This window comes from Pituophis catenifer, unplaced genomic scaffold, assembly GCF_029215685.1.
Source record: "Pituophis catenifer annectens isolate HBS135680 unplaced genomic scaffold, rPitCat1.0.hap2 SCAF_7, whole genome shotgun sequence".
Classification (NCBI taxonomy): domain Eukaryota; kingdom Metazoa; phylum Chordata; class Lepidosauria; order Squamata; family Colubridae; genus Pituophis; species Pituophis catenifer.
In genome coordinates this window covers 403,256-423,055 of record NW_027256887.1, presented here as the reverse complement: position 1 = coordinate 423,055, position 19,800 = coordinate 403,256, and the positions used below count along the sequence as shown (strand labels likewise).

The following is a 19,800-nucleotide window of genomic DNA, read 5'->3' as shown; positions in this document are numbered from 1 at the left end:
TTTCAAAACAAAACATGTAAACGGTATTGGTTCATGATCTGTGACTGTGCGCCATACTTTGCTATGCATGTGTGGGTGTGGGTGTGTGGATGTGGAGATTACAGAGACCAAAAAATACAGTAAATAAGAAGACTGCAACTCCTTGTGCTTTGCTGAGATGGGCGTTTGAGTGGAAGTGTTTTCTCAAGGCTTCTTTGCGATTTTCTCCTCTGTAAATTAAGAGGTTATGGTACTTATTTGCTACTCATTTGTGCATCTGCATAAATCTACGCAGTGGCATTTCTGAGTTTTTCCTATGTCCTGATGCCAGAAGAGACTAAGGATCTTCTGTCACTGAGCTGATCAGTGTTCGATCCATCTTTGAGTCAGAAGGAAACTGGATAGGCATGGAATTTGCAGACTTCTATACCAAATTTATGCTACTTCTATTGTTGGCATCACTGATGCAATGTTATATAAGAAAGACTTCAAGAAATCAGGTGAGGAGATGCTGCTTAGGGAATGGTCAGATAATCAATCAATCAATCAGTCCATCAGAACAGACCTGGAAGGGACCTTCAAAGTCTTTTAGTACAACCTCCTGCTCAAGCAGGAGACCCTCGACCATTTCAGAGAAGTGACAAGTGAAATGACAGCATTTCAGACAGTCTGAAAGAGACAGCAGAGCCCAGAGCTGAACAACGGGTGAAAAAAGAGGCTCAGAAGGGACCCTCCCTAGTTTCTCGGCCTGTAAAAGAGACAGGCGGGAGATTTGGACTTGCAAGAGTCTGTTAATGTATTCTTATAATGAAATAGAATTAGCACATCCGGTCATGTTTCTTGTCTGATTTATCTGGGAAGGCTGACAACTGCAAAGGATTCTGTAGGGTATCCTCCTGTTTTTCCACCATTTAAAATAAACCGTATTCATTTTAATAAAGAATTCTATTTTTGACTTGGCATGCATTTCCCTGCCTTCCTAGGCTGGCAAGTGGAGAATGTTTCTATCACATTAGCAGTAGTTTATATCATCCCGCAGCTTAAGTGGCATCAAAAGTCAATTACAAATTCAGTGCATCACTCAGCTATAAACGCATTATAGAAAAGTTAATATACTGGCATATTAAAACTGAAGTTTGTTCTTCCAGTTTTGGGTTATAGAATAGCTATTAACCAAGGGACAGAGGTCTGAAAAACGCTGCCTAAATAAATTAAGAAGCTCCATATGGTTGTTACGCATCTATTTACTTATTAGAACCAAGGTCATTGTTCTTTACATTAACAATATTTTTTTTTCATCCTACAGAAATGTACGAATCCAGCAATATAGCTACTTTCCATGGACTGGTCAATAGTTCTAGTTACCACACATTCCTTTTGGATGAGGAACGGAGTAGACTCTACGTGGGAGCAAAAGACCACATATTTTCTTTCAACCTAGTCAACTTCAAGGATTTTCAAACGGTACTTTCATCTCTTTTCATCTTTAGATGTATGTCGATGGGGGTAAGACGACCATTGTGGTATGAAGCTGAATGTTGAGCCACTTAGTTACACAGGCCCATTTGCAACATTACAAATGCTCATAAAAAAAAAATATATGGCATAGGTAGAATCCGTGAACCCATTCCGAGACATGTAGAACATGGAAAAACTGAGCAGGAATAGTTTCCTTTTCTCTTCAGTCTTCTACATTTATATCACTGTAGTTGGAACTTCACCTGCACGAAGTCAAAGGCAGTTTGGGCAAATGACCCCTTTGAGTAGAATTTTCAGACTGAATTGCAGAATTGGTTTGGTGAGTTGAATTTTAAAAAATGCATTCAAAGTAATTCAAAGATTAGATGGACTTTTGCCCAAACACACTAACACTTGTGGAGTTGGATTCAAATACATCAGACTTGATGTCAGGAGGAACTTTCTAACTAGTAGGTAGAAATTTGTGAGAAGGAGATCCAACCTGGAACCACTGACTTTAGTGAGAACAATTCCTATCAATGGAGCAGTTTTCTTGCCAGAGTTGTGAGTGCTGCATCACTCAAGGTTTCCAAGGACAGACTGGGCAGCTGCCTGCCTGGGATGGTGAAAGGGATGCTGCCTTGGGCAGCTCCAAGGTCCCTTCCAGCCCTAGGAGTCCATGACTGCATGAGCTGTCAGCCAGTGGAACAGCCGTCACATGAAGGCCAAGGTTTTCCATGACTAGAGGTCTGCAAATAGAGGCTGCACGGTGTCCTGCCAGGGATGTTCTAGTGGATCCTTCCTACACCAAAGTGGAGGTTGGAAAAGGTGATGTCTAAACTAACTCTTCCAACTCTACAATTAAAATTATTCGGTTGAGTTTACTTGACTGCTGAATCACAAAATTCAAATGGACTCTTCGAATCAAATTGCAAATGTGAATCTACTCTTGGTTGATCCCAGGCAAAAAGGAGACAGAACAGTGGTGTTCCATTTTTAACTGTTGAGAAAACAAACACAAAATTTCAAGAGAGAGGAAAGGAACGTTTCATCCACCAGGAGCCTCCATACAGCATCCTGGGAATCTCACAGATTTAATCTTCATCAGTTCCTGACGTTGGGCACCAGATTAATTGAAACACATCCAGTCCAGTGATTGGTGATCATTCATTAAATGTTCAAAATCCAGTTTACTCACATACAGAAGGAAAATATGGATGATAAAGGCCAGAGACAATTGAAAGCACTAAATTATATAGACAATGAACTGATTTAATTCTTCATTTTATCACTTCAGATGCTTCCATCCAGAAGATCAAAGCTATGAATAAATCATTATAGATGGAATATTGATGGCAGCAACATGATGGATGATTTTGGATTTGATTTAAAACAGAGATTTAGGTTGGAAGCTAATAGACATTTCATTATGAAAGCATATGTGTAAATAAAACATTAACAATATGCATAGCATAACTATATTTTTATGAATTCTCAATCCAGAATGATTGTTTTTAAACTGGCAAGGTTAGTTCTACTTTGTGTTAATGCATGACCCATTAATTCCTTGGAAACTATTTTTTTCCAAATCCTGAGTGAAGATTTGTATTCTCTGAAGATCAAGATCCAAGTAAAATTGGCCATTTCCTATTCTCTCAAGAGCAATCATAAAAGAAATGAGTTATTTATTTGGATGTTCTGTGAGGCTCAGGATGTAATGCAGAAACATCTGGAATCATTAGAGAAACAGACTACTGCTGTAAGTAAAAAAAAGGGGGGTAAACAATTTAGGGTGAATTCACACATGGACTCTGTTCTCTCTTCACACCTGTGTGGTGGCCCCAGATAGTGAGTGGGTAAATGCATGGACCGTAGACCTTGATGGCTACTGGGTGTAAGAAAACCAATTGGGATTGTTGGTCCTTGACCCAGTTTGCAGTTTTTACACAGTGTGGTCCAAGATGCCTAGACTCCACCTTCAGCACAGCTTCAGGCCTTCCTGAAAATACTCGTGTATTTTGTTAGTGATGTTGCAGTCTCAAAATCCATCATGAAACCTGCAGCTGCCTTTGCTATCATTTGCCCTAATGACCTTAAATGAACTTTTTCCTGCCTTAACTGCAAATTGATTTAAGATTAAGGTGATAGTCCAACCACATGGCCCATTTATATTGCATGATGTTGAAATTTGATCATGTTTTATTCTATGTGCAATTCTAAAAGCTTTTTAGAAGACATAAATAATTAACTAAAAGGGGTTTGGGGGCTTTTGCACTAGAAGATGAAATTGATTGTTAAGAATTAATCCCAAACATAACCAGAAATTAAATTGCCAATTGCTGTAGAATAATTGGGACAAACCCGTGAGGGTAACAACCTCAGAGCATCTTTAATGCAGGAGATGACTTCTAGATGTTGTTGTTGTTGTTGTTGTTGTTGTTGTTGTTGTTGTTGTTGTTGTTGTTGTTGTTGTTGTTGAATGGCATCTTCCATTATTTCCATGCCCGCTGAGTTTAAGGGAACTGGAGTCCGACAAGCCAGTGAGAGACTCTGGTGCCACAACAGTTTCTTCCGAAGGACAGGGGACGCCCATCCACTCTGACGTTCTGCTTTCCAGATTTGTCACATTACTTTTTCCAGAATCTACAATCCAGAAAGAAAGAATTAATTTATCCTCTATTTATGTTTGTATTTATCATCCATTCACAACTCAGAAATCGCCAGCATATTTAGAAATGACATTTCTAAAATTTGTTTGATCACTGTGTTGTAGTGGGTTTTGGGTATATGGATGGATGGATGAAAAGAGAGAGAGAGAGAGAGAGAGATAAAGTGATAGATAGAGGCGGTATGTTGTCTGTGTATAGAATAGTCCACTTACTTTATTCCTTGCTTGCATCATTTTATATCATTTTTCCTTTCCTCTTTTATTTTCTTTTACCTGAGCATACTATATTCTGGCCATCTGTTCCCTAACTATAAATGAAATATTACCGTGGTTGTTAAGGTACAAAACGTGGTGTGTCATGCATACCTTTGTTTGTGGCATAATGTCTTCTAGGCCATCTAGGAAAACAAGACAATCCTCGATTTAAAATAACACCCCTCTGGTGTTCTGTCTACCATTTTCTAAGGAAACAAAAATATCTGTATCTGTGTCTATGTATAGTCGTATAAAAATCCAAATAAAATCCTGCACAGTAGGATGTGGAGATGAACATGGCAGGCCTATCATCGTGAAGCGAACAAATCCATAAAGGGAGTTCCTTTAGAGAAAGAAATAATCCTAAAAAGTGCAAGCATTTCCTGGGTTGCAATGACAGCTCTGGATTGCTAAGTGACATGATGCCATTTTGACTTTACCCCCTTAGATTGCTTGGCCTGTGTCTCATAGTCGGCGGGATGAATGCAAGTGGGCTGGAAAAGATGTTCTGGTAAGTAGAAACCTTTATTAAATCTCCCATTTCTTCTTGATCAAGCTGGTCAGTATTTTGTGGCCTTTTTAAAGCTTTGGTTTGCACTCACTGGCTGCCTTTTTCATAAATAACGTCATGTTGGGTCAAGCTTGAACATTGGTCAAGCTCCATTTTCTCCCCACGTGCTCCTGTGAGGGTAGATTTACATGTAACGGAACGAGGGAATGAGCATATAATTGTCCCCTTATTTAAGAAGCCTTAGGAGCTTGACCTGGTTCCTGTAACCCAGCGGAGGCTCTCAATCTGCCGCCATGGAATAGGAAGGCCTTTGTGAAGGCAATGAGAGTCATTAATGTCAAGAAGCTTTGAAGGCCTCAGGGGGTCTCCCTTGACAAGAACACACGGATGCCTTCCCGATGTTCATTTCCTTCTTCCTATTGTGGTTGAAAACAGGGGGGAAAACATTTATTTTCGGCATTCTTTCTCATATCATCACTCTTTCCTCCTCAATCTTCTCAACCCTTCCATTAGATAATACGGGAATTGTGCGGCTGTTGGGTGTGATTGTAATGCTGGTGGAGGATAAATAAATAAAGAGATGGAATTCACTGTAATTATACAGAAACGGGGCACATTCTTTCAAGACAAAGGGGAAATCACTGTGTTTGCAATGGCAAAAGACAGCCTAGAGCGTGTCCCAAGTGAATCTTTAGAGATGGTTTGGTAAAATATTCATAATAGCAGCTGGCAGAAATCTCTGCTCCGTCTCCAGGCATAAGGGAAATAATAGAGTCATTAACCAGAATGTGGTTCAGGATCGGGAATCCAATATTTAAGATAACAAAGCTGATTTGTATCCACAGAAAAAATTTGCAAAAAATTCCTTGAATAAAGGAGAAAGAAGATCATAAATAATGCAGTGGCCTTGTTTTAAAGATCTTGCTGGCTTAACTTCTAAAGAGTCTATAAGGAGACTTATACTGAAGCCAACTGCTTTTCCCCCACAACAAGAAGAGGTGATGCCTTTTGTAAGGTCAAGTTTTAAGAATAAAGAAAATGAATTCTTCATTTTGGCCCCCAAGGAAAAAATAAAAAGTAATGTTCAGTAGGCTTTCTCTTTCATTTCTATCAAGGGGAAAATGGGAAATAGGACCTAAAGAACACTTAAATCAATATAATGAAGGTATTATTACGATGATAAGTATTTTCCGTGTTTGAATGCCTAGAAGTTAATAAATCACAAATGTTTGGGTGGGGATTAACATTATTTTATTTAAATGAAGCAATTATGAATCTCAATTATTAACCGTTCTATGCTGAACAACTTTCTCAGCAATAGCCCTTTGCAGCTGCTATATTGCTTATATGAACTAAATATGAACTGTAACGACATATGTAGGGTGCATGGACCCCACTGGTGACCTCAGCCGTGACCTGAGATTGAAAAGTAACTATGCTGGCTAGAAGGCTGTGGTTTCACTCTGCTGGAGTCCATTTAATGCCTTCCCTGTTAACGTCAATCATGGAGTGCCATGAAATTGATATTGGTGGGGATCTAACATTTCAAGGGTCCCCCCAGACACTGATAAATATGGAGGCTCCCCAACAGCTCAGCCGGGGTTTTTTTTTCTCAAAAAGAGAGTTAACAGTTAGGAGGAAATAAAAATTGTGGATGGGCCACTCCATTTCTCATATTTCTGTAATTCAACAACTCACCTCTGTGGGAAATGTTATCCAATGTGCTGAGTTGTGTTGTACTGGGGATGTGTTAAGAACATTCCAGTTTGAGTCATTGATTTGATTCAGTTTGACCCACATTTCGGATCTGATTCATAAAAACTGATCCAACTTGATCTAGATGCCCAAATCAGATCAGTACACCAAATCAATCTAAGAGAAATAAATATTGCTGGCCATGCAAAAAAAATGCTCCCAAATCCTTCCAAAGGATTTGATGTTGGACAGCTACTGGAGAGATCTGGATCCTGGTCACCTGTCAACCAGGGGAGCCTCATGAGTGATATTTGGCTAGTGCCTCTCTCTAAGCTCACGCTGCCCTTGCCAGATAGCAAAATAACCAGCAAACATACCTAATACCTCCTATTTTTTCCATACTAAACCCTTGAAACTAAACCCTGGCAAGACCGAGTGGCTCTGGGTTTGGGGGTTCATTGGCTCAGGGAGAATTGCCATCTTTGGTCTTAGATGGGGTGGCACTACCCCAAACAGACCCTGTGCGTAATCTGGGGGATTCATGACTCCTGCTCAAAGAGCAGGTGGTGGTCGTGGCCAGGAGGGCCTTCGCGCAACTGCGAGTTGTGTGTGCTAGTTACGCTCTTTCCTGGACCGGCAATCCTATTCACAGTCACTCATGCCTTAGTCACTTCCCGTCTTGACTATTGCAAAGCGCTCTACATGGGGCTGCCCTTGAAGAGTATCCGGAAGCTCCAGTTGGTGCAAAATGCCACAGCCCGCACGGTTTTGTGCAGACCCCAGCCAGATGATCTTAATGCTTTTCCTTGGGGGTGGGGAACTGGTTTGTGGGGAAAGGCAAGATACAGTATTTACCTTTGCCGTCTCACAGTCTTTGCTTCCGTTCTTTGCAGACCCTGCTTCCAAAATAAAACGAGACCAAATAATTCAGAAGTAGCCCCTGCCCTTTAATTGACTGTAAATTAAGAATCTTTCATCTCTTTGAATTTAAGTTTGCACTTGGTTGCCAAAATCCTCATGTTTAACTAATGTTTCCTCAAATATGTGGAACAGAAATTTGGATCTGAGATTATTGGATTCCTTTATGGAACATTTATAAATATCGCTTTATAACAATTGTTTACAGTATCAATTAGGGCTCTTTAGATGATGAATGCTCTGAATCAGATCCAAAGCTTCAAATGGATTTAGGAAATCAAATTGATGGATTGATTCAGTTCATCAAGTCGACTGCATCCAAATTGGTTGGGAGTGACGGAAATTTGATGCTTTTCATAAATGGAGTTGGACTTGACCCAACAGATATATATATATATAAGTGTGTGTGTGTGTGTGTGTGTGTGTGTGTGTGTGTGTGTGTGTATATGTATATGTATATGTATATGTATATGTATATGTATATGTATATGTATATGTATAAGTCTTTGTATTAAAGTCTTGAAGGCTTTTTTAAAAAATGATAGTGATTGCTGAAATCCATTATGCTTCAGAAATACACATGTACTGCTTTGTTTCTAAGATTTTCAGTGGAGGGCCCTTGTCTGAACGTGATGTCAGGGAAATAACTATAATTGTTCTTTCCATTAAGTCAGCCCTGGTTTAGTGCCAGCCTTCTTAATCCCTAAAATGTGCTAAACTCAGAATGTCATGAGAATATCCTGATGCCAGCATGAGAAACTACAGTCTTCTATCCCATCTTAAATAATAAGAGTCATCACAAGATTCAGTATCAGGATTGCAACTTTTCAGTGTTAGGAAGATAAAAACAGAGAAATGTAAAACACAGCCAACCTTACATGCTTCAGTTTAGGAAGAATCAGTACAGCTGAGTGACCCACTCAGGGTTTCTGTCCAGAACAATGAGAACAGGTTAAATTGTCCCAAGAGTAACTAGGATGTTTAACTGCTGCTCAAGGAGAACATTAACTGTTACAGAAGGATATTTACATAATAGGAGGCTCACACAGCTTGCAAAGAAGGTGAAATAGATACAAGAGAGAAGCATAAGAGAGTAAAGACGGCTTGTACCATATATGATGGCAGGCACTGTAACTATACATAAGCTGTACGAATGATCTAAGACTCAATTCAAGTTTGTGACTCGGTATAAAATAAAAATATCTGTGCACCTTCTGTACAAAACTCCATTGGACCTTCAAACATGTTTCAGTTCAGGATATCAAACTGATTACCTTTGCAATGTCATAGCAACCCCCAATCACATGTCAACTTCTACCTTCTTCTTCTCCTTCTTCTTCTTGTGCCATATCCGTCATTGGACATTGGCCATCATGTTAGTGATGCTACTTCTACCACAAAAGACTATGCGTAAGATGGCGGACCTCCGAGGGGCTCGCTGTTGAGGTTGATGGGGAAAAGGAGAACTTTGGAAACGTCGGAGGCTGTTTTAGTGATCTTGAGCCCCACGTTCAGCATGCCGATGGTCTGACGGTTCAGATGTGCCATCCCTTATCGGGATTGGCCCTGGGATGGCAGAGCTACAGCGAGGAGATGTAATCGGAGCGCTGTAAGGAGGGCGGCGGCGGCGGCGGCCTCCACGATGACTCCACAGCTGCGGACCCCCAGAGATCGGGCATTTCATCCTACGGACTGACTGTAGGAGGTGAAGGAGTTAAGGTGGTCTGGGGAGTCTAACTGAGCCGGATGGAGAACTGAGGGAGCCGAGGGAATCATCTATAGCGACCCAAGCCTCCCTTCGATTTGACGGTGGCCGAAAAAAAGCTGGGCTGCCGGGGGAGGGGGGGTGCGGGAAGGCGATGGACCCGCACCCGGAGGCTCGGAGGCCTGTTGGCCGCTTCAAACAGTTATTTAGCCCAGATTTGAGGCCCGGGGTGTATGGCCCAGCGGTCAGCTGCGCCTGAAAACCCCCTACATGGACCGAGACCTGGGAAGATCATGGCAGAATTTGCTTGGAGAAAATTGGCAGGACTATTGGGGGGATTTGGCCCGGAACATCGAAGGGAGTTGGGGAGTGATAGAGGGGGATTCCAATTACCATCTGGTTTCCCCCTTGGATTCGCCCCCCCCTATGAAAATGGCCTCCCCCCCGTTGCTACCTGGACTCTCTATTAGGTCGGCCCAATTTTCCATCACTACTGACTCTGGGACTTTATTATCACCCTCCTGGATTTTTATGTTTGTTCTCTATCTCCTTCTGCTGCTGGCTAGTTTATTCCTGCCGCCCGATTTCCACCTTTAGGCCTTGGCTCGGGGGAGGAGAGATTGCAGGCTGGAGGGAGAAGCTGAGAGTCCAGGTCAAGGACTGCTGCTCCATCTGCAGGGAGAAAGTGACTATTGTTGGCCTTTTACATCCAGCCGCGGTGAGAGAACGGCTGTGGCCATCCGCCTGCACTGCAACCATCTGATCTGGTCGCCCCATCACTGTGAGAGAGTGAGGGGGCCCCAGCTTCATCCTGGCCAGCCTCTTTTGCCATCTCTCACCTCAATGACTATCTTTAAATTTCGCTGACATCCAAGGTTCCCCCTTTTCCATCTCATCATACTTGTATGGCTTATACCTCGGCAGATTTGCTTGCGCTGCGAGATGCCCCCCTCTCGCAGCGATGGCCTTCCACTCTATCGAAGGCCTACCTTAAGGACGGGCTTTGGAGCCCCGAGAGGTGGCATGTTTTAAAGCGGGGATTGAGGGGTTTTTTAATTAGGGTTTTTAATAATTTTTTAAGGGGAACTGGGAGGGCGACCAAAGGGGATGGGGGGGGGGTAATCCACCTAGGTCAGGGCCCAGCCTGGCACAGGGTAACGGTCTGGAGGGCGCAGGACGAGGGATTGGGGATGTCATCAGCACGGTGGATGGGAGGGGCAGATATGGCGGGAGCAGAGGACCTTATCTTGTGCCGGGGGTGCGCACTCGCTACTTGAGAGCGATTGCACGCCCCGGTCCTCAAGGCTCCCCTCGGATACTAGGTGGCTCAGATACTCAGGACCTGGGCCTCCGGCTGATGCTGTGCAACGCCAGGTCCGTGGTAAATAAGGGCCCCCTCATTTACGATCTTATTCAAGAGGGGGGAGCGGACCTGGCGGGTATTACGGAGACCTGGTTGGGCCCGGAGGGAGGGGTCCCTCTGGTTGAGATGTGTCCACCAGGCTTCAGAGCATTCCATCAGCCGAGGGCCCAGGGGAGGGGCGGGGGGGGTGGCGGTTATTATTAACGAAGGTCTGGGTCCGAGGGAGACCACTGTGCCACAGATTGCCGGGTGTGAGTCCCTCTTTGTGAGATGGGGTCATGGGGTTCAGATGGGCTTGCTGCTTACGTACCTGGCTCCCTGCCGCGTGGCAACGGCCCTGCCCGAGCTACTCGACGTGATAGCCACGGTGGCAGTTGATACACCCAGGCTTATGGTCATGGGTGATTTCAATCTGCCGTCCGTTGGTGAAACGTCAGAGATGGCTCGGGAGTTCATGGCTTCCATGACGGCCATGGACCTGACCCAGTTAGTTCATGGCCCCACTCACAGGGGGGGACACACACTGGACCTGATTTTTGTCTCTGGCCAGTGGTTGAGTGGTCTTATTATAGGGGATATAGACATGAAACCCTTGTCATGGTCAGATCACTCACTCCTTCGTCTGGACCTTCGAACCGCTACACCCCGCCGCAGGGAGGCGGACCCAATTAGATGGATCCGCCCCAGGCGCCTGATGGATCCTGATAGGTTCCAGACGGAGCTTGGGCCAATTCCTGAAGATCTGGCACACGACTCGGCCGAGGACCTGGTAGCTGCCTGGGATCGGGCGGCTGGTGGGGCCTTGGATTGAGTCGTGCCTTTGCGGCCTCTGACCCAGTGTCGATCCCTCGCGGCTCCTTGGTTCACCGAGGAGCTGAGGGAGATGAAACGCCGGAAAAGACGCCTAGAGAGTGGTTGGAGGGCCAGTCTCGCTGAATCTGACCGAACACTGGTAAGGTCGCATATTAAGACCTACCTAGTGGCGATAAAGACGGCAAAGTTTAACTACTTTTCCGCCTCTATTGCGTCATCAGGGAATCGTCCGGCCGCCCTGTTCAGGGTAACCCGCTCCCTGCTCCATCCGGGAGCGCGGGAGGATCCCTTGGAAGGCAGGGCGGAGGATTTCGGACAATACCTGTATGACAAAATCGCTCAGATCCGGGGGGATTTGGACTCTGACTGGGTAGATCAGGGCAGGGTGACGAGGAATAGTCTTGAGAATGTTATCTGGGAGGAGTTTGATGCTGTGACTCCGGATGATGTGGACAGGATTTTGGGGAGACTTAGTGCGGCCACATGTTTACTGGACCCGTGTCCCTCCTGGTTGGTACTGGCCTCCCGGGAGGTTACACGAGGCTGGCTCCAGGGTGTTATCAACGCTTCGTTGAGTGAGGGTCACTTCCCCGCCGCCTTGAAAGAAGCGGTGGTGAGGCCTCTCCTCAAGAAGCCGTCCCTGGATCCGGCAATATTGGCCAACTATCGTCCTGTCTCCAACCTTCGCTTCCTGGCGAAGGTTGTTGAGAGTGTGGTCGCGCGACAGTTTCCACGATTCTTGGAGGAAACATCCTATCTAGATCCGTTCCAGTCGGGTTTCAGGCCTGGACACAGCACGGAAACGGCATTGGTCGCGTTGGTTGATGATCTCTGGAGGGCTCGGGACAGGGGTTGTTCCTCTGTTCTGGTCCTGTTAGACCTCTCAGCGGCTTTTGATACCATCGACCATGGTATCATGCTGCACCGGCTGGAAGAGTTGGGGATGGGGGGCACCGTATTACGGTGGTTCTCCTCCTTTCTCTCCGACCGGTCGCAGTTCGTGTTGACAGGTGGGCAGAGGTCGACCTCAAGGCCTCTTATATGTGGAGTGCCTCAGGGGTTGGTCCTCTCGCCCCTCCTGTTCAACATTTATGTGAAGCCGCTGGGCGAGATCATCCGTGGCTTTGGGGTGAGATACCACCAGTACGCTGATGACACCCAGCTGTACATCTCCACCCCAGGCCACCCCAACGATGCCCTTGAAGTGATGTCCCAGTGCCTGGAGGCTGTGCGGATCTGGATGGGGAGGAACAGGCTCAGGCTCAACCCTTCCAAGACTGAGTGGCTGTGGCTCCCGGCATCCCGATATAGTCAGTTGACTCCATCACTGACTATTGGGGGCGAGTCGTTGGCCCCCACAGAGAGGGCTCGCAATCTGGGAGTCCTCCTGGATAGGCAGCTGTCCTTGGAGGAACATCTGACGGCTGTAACCAGGGGGACCTTTTGTCAGGTTCGCCTGATCCGCCAGTTGCGGCCCTTTCTTGATCGGGATTCCCTGTGCACAGTCACTCATGCCCTCGTCACCTCTCGCCTTGACTACTGCAACGCTCTCTACATGGGGCTCCCCTTGAGGAGCACCCGGAGGCTCCAACTGGTCCAGAATGCAGCAGCGCGGGTAGTGACGGGAGCAGCCTGGCGCTCCCATGTAACACCGCTCCTGCGCGAGCTGCACTGGCTCCCAGTGGTCTTCCGGGTGCGCTTCAAGGTGTTGGTTATCACCTTTAAAGCGCTCCATGGCATAGGGCCTAGCTATCTTCGAGACCGCCTGCTGCCACCGACAATCTCCCATCGACCCGTGCGCTCCCACAGAGAGGGCCTCCTCGGGGTGCCATCAGCCAAACAGTGCAGGCTGGTGACCCCCAGGGGGAGGGCCTTCTCTGTGGGGGCACCTACCCTCTGGAATCAATTGCCTCCAGAGATAAGGAGAATCCAAGACCTCGGTGCCTTCCGCCGTGCCCTTAAAACCTTCCTTTTCCAGCAAGCCGGGCTGGCCTAATTTTTTAAGTGTTTTTAAGTGTTTTGTTTATTGTTTTTAATTAATGGGGCCAAATTTATATATGTATATTTTAATTGTATTTTAATATTTGTACTTGATGTTTTTACTTGGCTGTTCACCGCCCTGAGTCCTCAGGGAGAAGGGCGGTATACAAATTCAAAATAAAATAAAAATAAAATAAAATAAATATTTGTGGGGATAATTCTCTTTCATGAGACGTGTTCCTCTTGGATCCTACCTGTCTTTGCTTGAGAAGATCTAAGCACACATGGGGCACTGGCCAGGTTGGATGAGATCCTTTATTTGATGGTCACAAGGACTGAAGGGAATGTGCCCATATACTCTTTTTGGTGGACTAGATGTGTAAGGTAGCATCCACAAATGTAAAATTACTTGTGCAACAAGAAGCCTGGGCTACAAGACCCAGCTTCGTGGATGTTCCAGGGATGACATGGTGTCCAGCACTTTGGTGGCCCTTGTTGGTCTTTTATTCCTATGTACGCTTGGGCAGAAGGAGGCTTCCAGTAGTCCTTCTAGTGAGATAAGAAGATAATGCTTTTATTTATTTCATTTGGCATGATTGACATGCAGGGCACAGCCTCAAATCCAGTTGCTCCTGATGTAAACATGATGCAGGTCTCCAAAGCGAGAGCTATAATTTTATACAATTAGAGCACAGGTACGTGTCTACTCAGAAATAAATCCCATTGATTTTGCAAAGGTTACTCCACTCTTCGGAAGTCAGGTGATGTCTCAGATTGTATCTTTAACTTTTAAAAGCATTGGTTATACTGTGAAGAAAAGAGAATGTGTAGATTTATGCAAGCAAAGGGTTAATGGATGCTTTTTCTATTTTCACTTCATCTCTGTTGCAGTAAAACTTACCTCTGCTTCCGGCCTCACTCAGTCTCTTCTGGATTAACTGATTTCTACAGCTTTAGAACCTCTGAGGATCTTAGAGGCATGTTTGAAAAAGCAATTTGGCAACTCTTGTTTAAACAAATGTGACTTGATGCCAGATCTTAATTGAAGAGAAACTTTAAACTTCCTTCTATTAAGGTGTTTCGTTCTAATTTTTCCTGTGGGAAAATAAGGAAAGGCAAAAATCAAAGTTGCCTTAAACATTCTAAAGTTGTGTAGGGAAGTGTATGCAAGCTCATTGTTGCGCTTCTGTGGGGTATTTGTTGAAAACATATAGACATTGCTAAGCAACTGTTTCACAGAGATTCACAATCTGTTGCTCTCTTTCAACACTTTGTGTTCCCCCTCCCTTTTGGACTGAGAACTTTGAAGTGTATTTATTGCAAATGGCTGCATCTGGAAATCTTTACCGGATATGTAGAAACCACCTTGGGATTAAAAATACTGGCTCATTGATGCAAAATCTAAGTGGTTTATGAGCCTGGTCAAGCTGGCAAAAACTGTCTTATGTTCTTTGCCAGGAGAATCCCTTAACATGCATCAGGCATGATCCAAGCAGAACATGGGAGGAGACAAGGATAAAATTAAAGCAAACCCGTCATGTTCTGTAGAGTAGGCTGCAGAATTTTGCTTAAGTATGCCATGTCTACATAATATCAAGATGACTTTGATGATGATGATGATGATGATGATGATGATGATGATGATGATGATGATGATGGTTTCCATTCAGTCCCATCCGACTCTTGGCAATTCTCTGGGCCAGGTGGTCTCTCCACATCTTCCGATCTTGTGCTGCTTCTTTGAGTCATTCTGTGCTTTCTGGCATGTGTCGGCTTTGATTGTATCAACTTTCAGGAGAAGGGACCCAAAGGGACTGCAACATATGTGTTCATTTGGGGAAGTGGAAGAGAGGGGAAGTGTAGGTTTTTCTTTTCTTTTTAATTTTGGGCGTGGAAGTAGAATTTGTCTAAGTGCCCCTCTACCTGACACCTTTTCACCAGAAATCAGGACCCGTCTTGTCTCATCTCACAAAACAGGTTGTATTCATTTACTGACGTGATCTGTTTCTGAGTCAGCTACGGGCATGTTTGAATACAGGGAATTATTATTTTCTGCTTAGATGTAGTTTAAAGGCAGGTTACTTTTTGACAGATTGGGTCTCTTCCCTCACCCTTCCTGCTAATCGCTGTTTCAGCGTGAGAGATTATTCTGCAGTGGCCCCTTTTAAAGAGGCTTTTAATGGAAGTGAAGATAATTGTGGCTTGGCTTCAAATGACTGTTTAGAGATTAGAGGGTAGAAGAACCAGTGATATGGAAGTGGCTTAAGTGACCATGTGTACAGATCCATTGGATAGGTCACTTGGCAGAGACCAGTGTCCGGTGGATGTTGTCCCAAAGCATTGTGCTATTCCCCTAGCAAAGATTTATCCGATACCCCATTGTTAACTATCATACACAACACTAGGTTTCTTTTCAAGGGCCAAACTGTACTTCAAGTTGCTCATTGCATTCACCTAAGATTTGGGCAATCTTGGCTTATTAAATGCACTTTACTATCCGGATTCACACCATATAATAAGCCAAAATTGCAGTTATTATTCCTTTCAGGAATTGCATTTATGTGCCTTCTTGTAGTTTAATTTCTTTGATTTCAATAGGAAACTCTCTTTCTCTCTGGAGAGTGTGCATCACAGTTTAGGTTACAGATAATTTCTAGCTTTGTGACATGATAGTCAGTTAAGATCATTTGATTTATCTGTAAATTGAAACGTTGGACATCAAAGTTATAAATTATTATCTCTGCTGCATAAGTCTTTGTGGATTACCTCATGTATATATTTTCCGTTTCTCCCTTTATCTTAGAGGATTTAAAATGGACAGGGTCTTGTACGATTCTTAGAAAGAAAAATCTTCCCATAAGGTCTTTTGTGTCAAGAAATCAGAAAGATAAACCTGAGTGACTTTGCTCAGGAAACACACAGAGAGAGGAGGGGAGGGGGGAGGGAGGGAGGGAGAGAACATCACTTAAAATGAGAGGTGTCAGACTCCAAAAATATCTCAAGTCTCCCCCCCACCCCCATGCACACACATCAGCTTCACTCCAAACATTCCCAGGGGCTTCTGTGAGGGAAGAAGGAAGTTCTGATTTCTGTTATTTCCTCTTCCATAGCCTCCAGTGGCCCCGGGTGCAATTTGCTTCCCCAGAGGGCTTGAATGGCCTGTATGAGAAGCCTCTCCATCTCAACTCTTCCCCTTTCTGGAGACCCTCCCTGTACTTGCCCGTGAATGAATCCCTTCTCCTCCTTCTCCTCAGGCACTCTTTTTCTGCTTCTTTGGGAAAAAATTCCTCCAATATATTTAGTCAGCACTAAATATACGCTATGAATGTTGCCATATATTTACTGAATCTATTATTTGGGATTCGGTCTATGATTTTATGATGCTGGGCTCTTTGGCAGTTTTAAGGTACTGTGTTCTTGTGCGGTTGTGTTCTTGTTCAATTTAATTTCTTATTGAATATTGGTTATTGTAGACATTTTAGCCTCATTTGATGATATTTCACCCATCCAGCATCTTTTAATTGCAACTGGAAGGAGGCAAATCCATCCATCCATCCATCTAGCTATCTAGATATCTATCCATCCTTTTGATGGCATATTAACTTATCCTCAAAGTTAACAACATCCTTGAATTGAGTCATCAATTTATAACCAATTATTTAACAATCATTTGAAGTTACAAATCACAAAAAGTTACAACTTATCTTTGAAGTTGCAATTGCCGCAGACACCTCCTGCGATTATGAGGTTACATTTCAGGTGCTTGGAAGGCAGCTGGCATTTCCCACCGGTTGCAGCAACCCTCAGCTACACAACTGTGGTGGTTTGAAGGGCCCTCGCTCAAAACCAGCACTGGGTCAGGCAGTCCCTGCATTTCAAAATTCTGTGCTTCTGTTGCACATTGGATGTCTGCGTCTGTGTAGATGCACATTGCTCTTTGGGCCAGTATTTCGCATATTTCAACCTCTCTGTAGGGCTGGCCCTGGTTTTCCCATTAAGGACAAATATCCCGTTTCCTTGAGGGTAAAGCAGCAGCAGTTGGGAAACCCCAGTTTGAGACAGGCTGAGCCGTTCCAGGCTGACGGCCAAGAACATGAGTGGATACTTTACACTAAAGCTGACGTGCCTTGTCCCGAGTATTGAAAATAATTTTGAGTGCCAAATTTCACAGCTAAGACATGCCTAAATATTATCGTGGCAGTGTTTGATGGAGGGAAAGGAAGAATGCGAATAAATTGGCAGAGTCTTAGCAATATCTTAATGAAATATCTGCCTCCTGGGTGGCTTTCATATACCACTTGGCAATCACCTAACAAATACAAATTTAATTAGGTTTAATACCCATCTGCATTTATAGGGTTATTGTACCCGTGTAGTTTGATCTCTGTTTCCTAAGGAATGTGACTGTTGGATCACTAGACAGATAGTATGGCTGTAAAAAAAATGATAATAATTTGGCAACTCAGGTTAAAGTTGATTTAACCGAATCCTCCTTTCAATCGGCTCCTCTAACTGGACTACTGAATCAACTTGTTTCATTGAATGAAACTGAATCGGGTGCCTGCCAATTGATTAGGAAATTTTCTGTAGGTGAATCCTGTTCTTTTCACAGAACCGGAAGCAGAGAAACATTTTTCATTGATTAACTCCACAACAATTTATATTGCAGTACAAAAGGAGCCTTATCTTATCCTTTTAAGGTAAATCTTAAAACTAGTTCTATATAACTACAGTGCAATCATTCACAAATTCAATTGCTGGTGGAAAGTTTGAATGCCATAGAATAGGATCTGGCTACGTACATCTGATGATTCCTAATAAGAATGAAACTAGACACGTACTAATCCTGGCGGAAAATATAACAGACAGACACTCTCTAAAAATAGTGAATTTGTTCCCCTATCCCACTGGGGCAGAAGTCATGATCGTATAAAACTTCAAATATGGAGACACGTCAATAACACAACCTCTATCTCTCCCTCCCGCACCTTAAGAAAGGTTGGATTCTCTATAAACATTCTGTTCTATCATATATGCAGATGATGGATATTTGCAATGCAAATTTGCATTTTCCAACCAGAATGCCCTCTAGATGCGTAGAACGGATTTCACATCTAGAATCCCAGAATTCTCAGCACTGACCATGCTAGCAAGGGAATTCTGGGATCTGGTCTATCCATCTAGAAGGCAACCACGTTGTACAAGGCTGGAACTGTTCTTGTACCTCAAGTCAGTTGAAGCCATTTACATCCTTATAAATAAATTAAAAAATAACTATGAAACACAAAATCACATGATTGATTGAAAGTGAAATGTTGGTGAGAAATTTGTGCATTGTCATTTATAAGAATATTTGTACTCAGGTATTATTGGAGATGCTCATAAGTGACAACATATAGGCTCTGTAAAAGTCTCCCTTAACCGAAACTGAACTCCCACCCACATGGAGTTTGGTTTCCATAGACCATGACAGGATCTAGGCTGGTTAATTGCATGGGGTCATTGGAATGAATTGCTCTCTACTGTATAGTATTGCTTTGGCTAGGAAGTGGGGGAAATGCCTCTTTGAACAGATTACCATGGTGGAGGAGAAACAGTTGCCATCACTTTTTTTCATCAGTTAACCTCGGGATGCCATCCTTCAGCTCTATAAAAGCCTGTCTAAAGGAACCACATCTATTATATTTGGTTGTTATTTGGCTCCAGTAGAGCTGAAAGTTTAAGAAGGGGGAAAAAAAAAACCAGCAGCTGGGAATCACAGGAAAGCTATCTCATCCATGAGAGATTGAACGGAAGCTTTCAATAGTAAATAAATGCATTTAATAGTGGAAAGTTTGATCCTCTTACCAGCCACTCTCAGGGCTTTATCAGCCCTTTCATTCCTATAATCCGTAGCTGAAACAGGGTGCATTGTAAAGGGGAGATATATTTTGGGTGGGGATACATATTTTGCTGTCAAGTGTTGGCATTAACCGAGTCCAAACTGTTGACAGTAATAGAAGAGCATTGATGGACGTATCTAGCGGGGGGGGGGAGGTGGCATTCACAGGCTGTCTAACACTGTTCGTAGTCTGCTTGACCTCGTGGTAGCTATGGAAATAGAAGGAGCCTGTGAATCACTACCTAAGAATTGGAAAGGCAGAGAAGCAGCCAACAAGTCAGCTTCTCCCTAGCAGCAGGTGGAATGACTGTGGATTTCAGCTTTCAGGAATGGGGGCAGAATGCAGATAACAAACCAAACACCACTGAGGAAAGCAAACCTTGTGAATATTTGTGTTGTCTCTTCTGAGTTGAGCTGTAGGCCTGGTGTCTTGAAGGCAGATCCTGGCAATGAACTATCAGGAAAGGTACTTTGCCAGGGCCTGGTTTTCTGGGACGTCTGTTTTTCCCGACTTCTAAAACTTGGTTTTACAAGCTCAGGTCAGGTGGGACCTTGGTTATGGCTTATTTTTAAA

General features: G+C 44.0%; 1 protein-coding gene across 1 annotated transcript in view; it reads left to right on the top strand.

The window, feature by feature from the left end:
• SEMA3A (semaphorin 3A) overlaps positions 1 to 19,800 on the top strand; it is a 137,321-nt gene that overhangs the window by 45,096 nt on the left and 72,425 nt on the right. The window contains exons 2-3 of the mRNA XM_070947729.1: positions 1,286 to 1,443; positions 4,809 to 4,871. Coding sequence (XP_070803830.1) covers positions 1,286 to 1,443; positions 4,809 to 4,871 — 221 coding nt within the window. The remainder of the gene's footprint in view (positions 1 to 1,285; positions 1,444 to 4,808; positions 4,872 to 19,800) is intronic.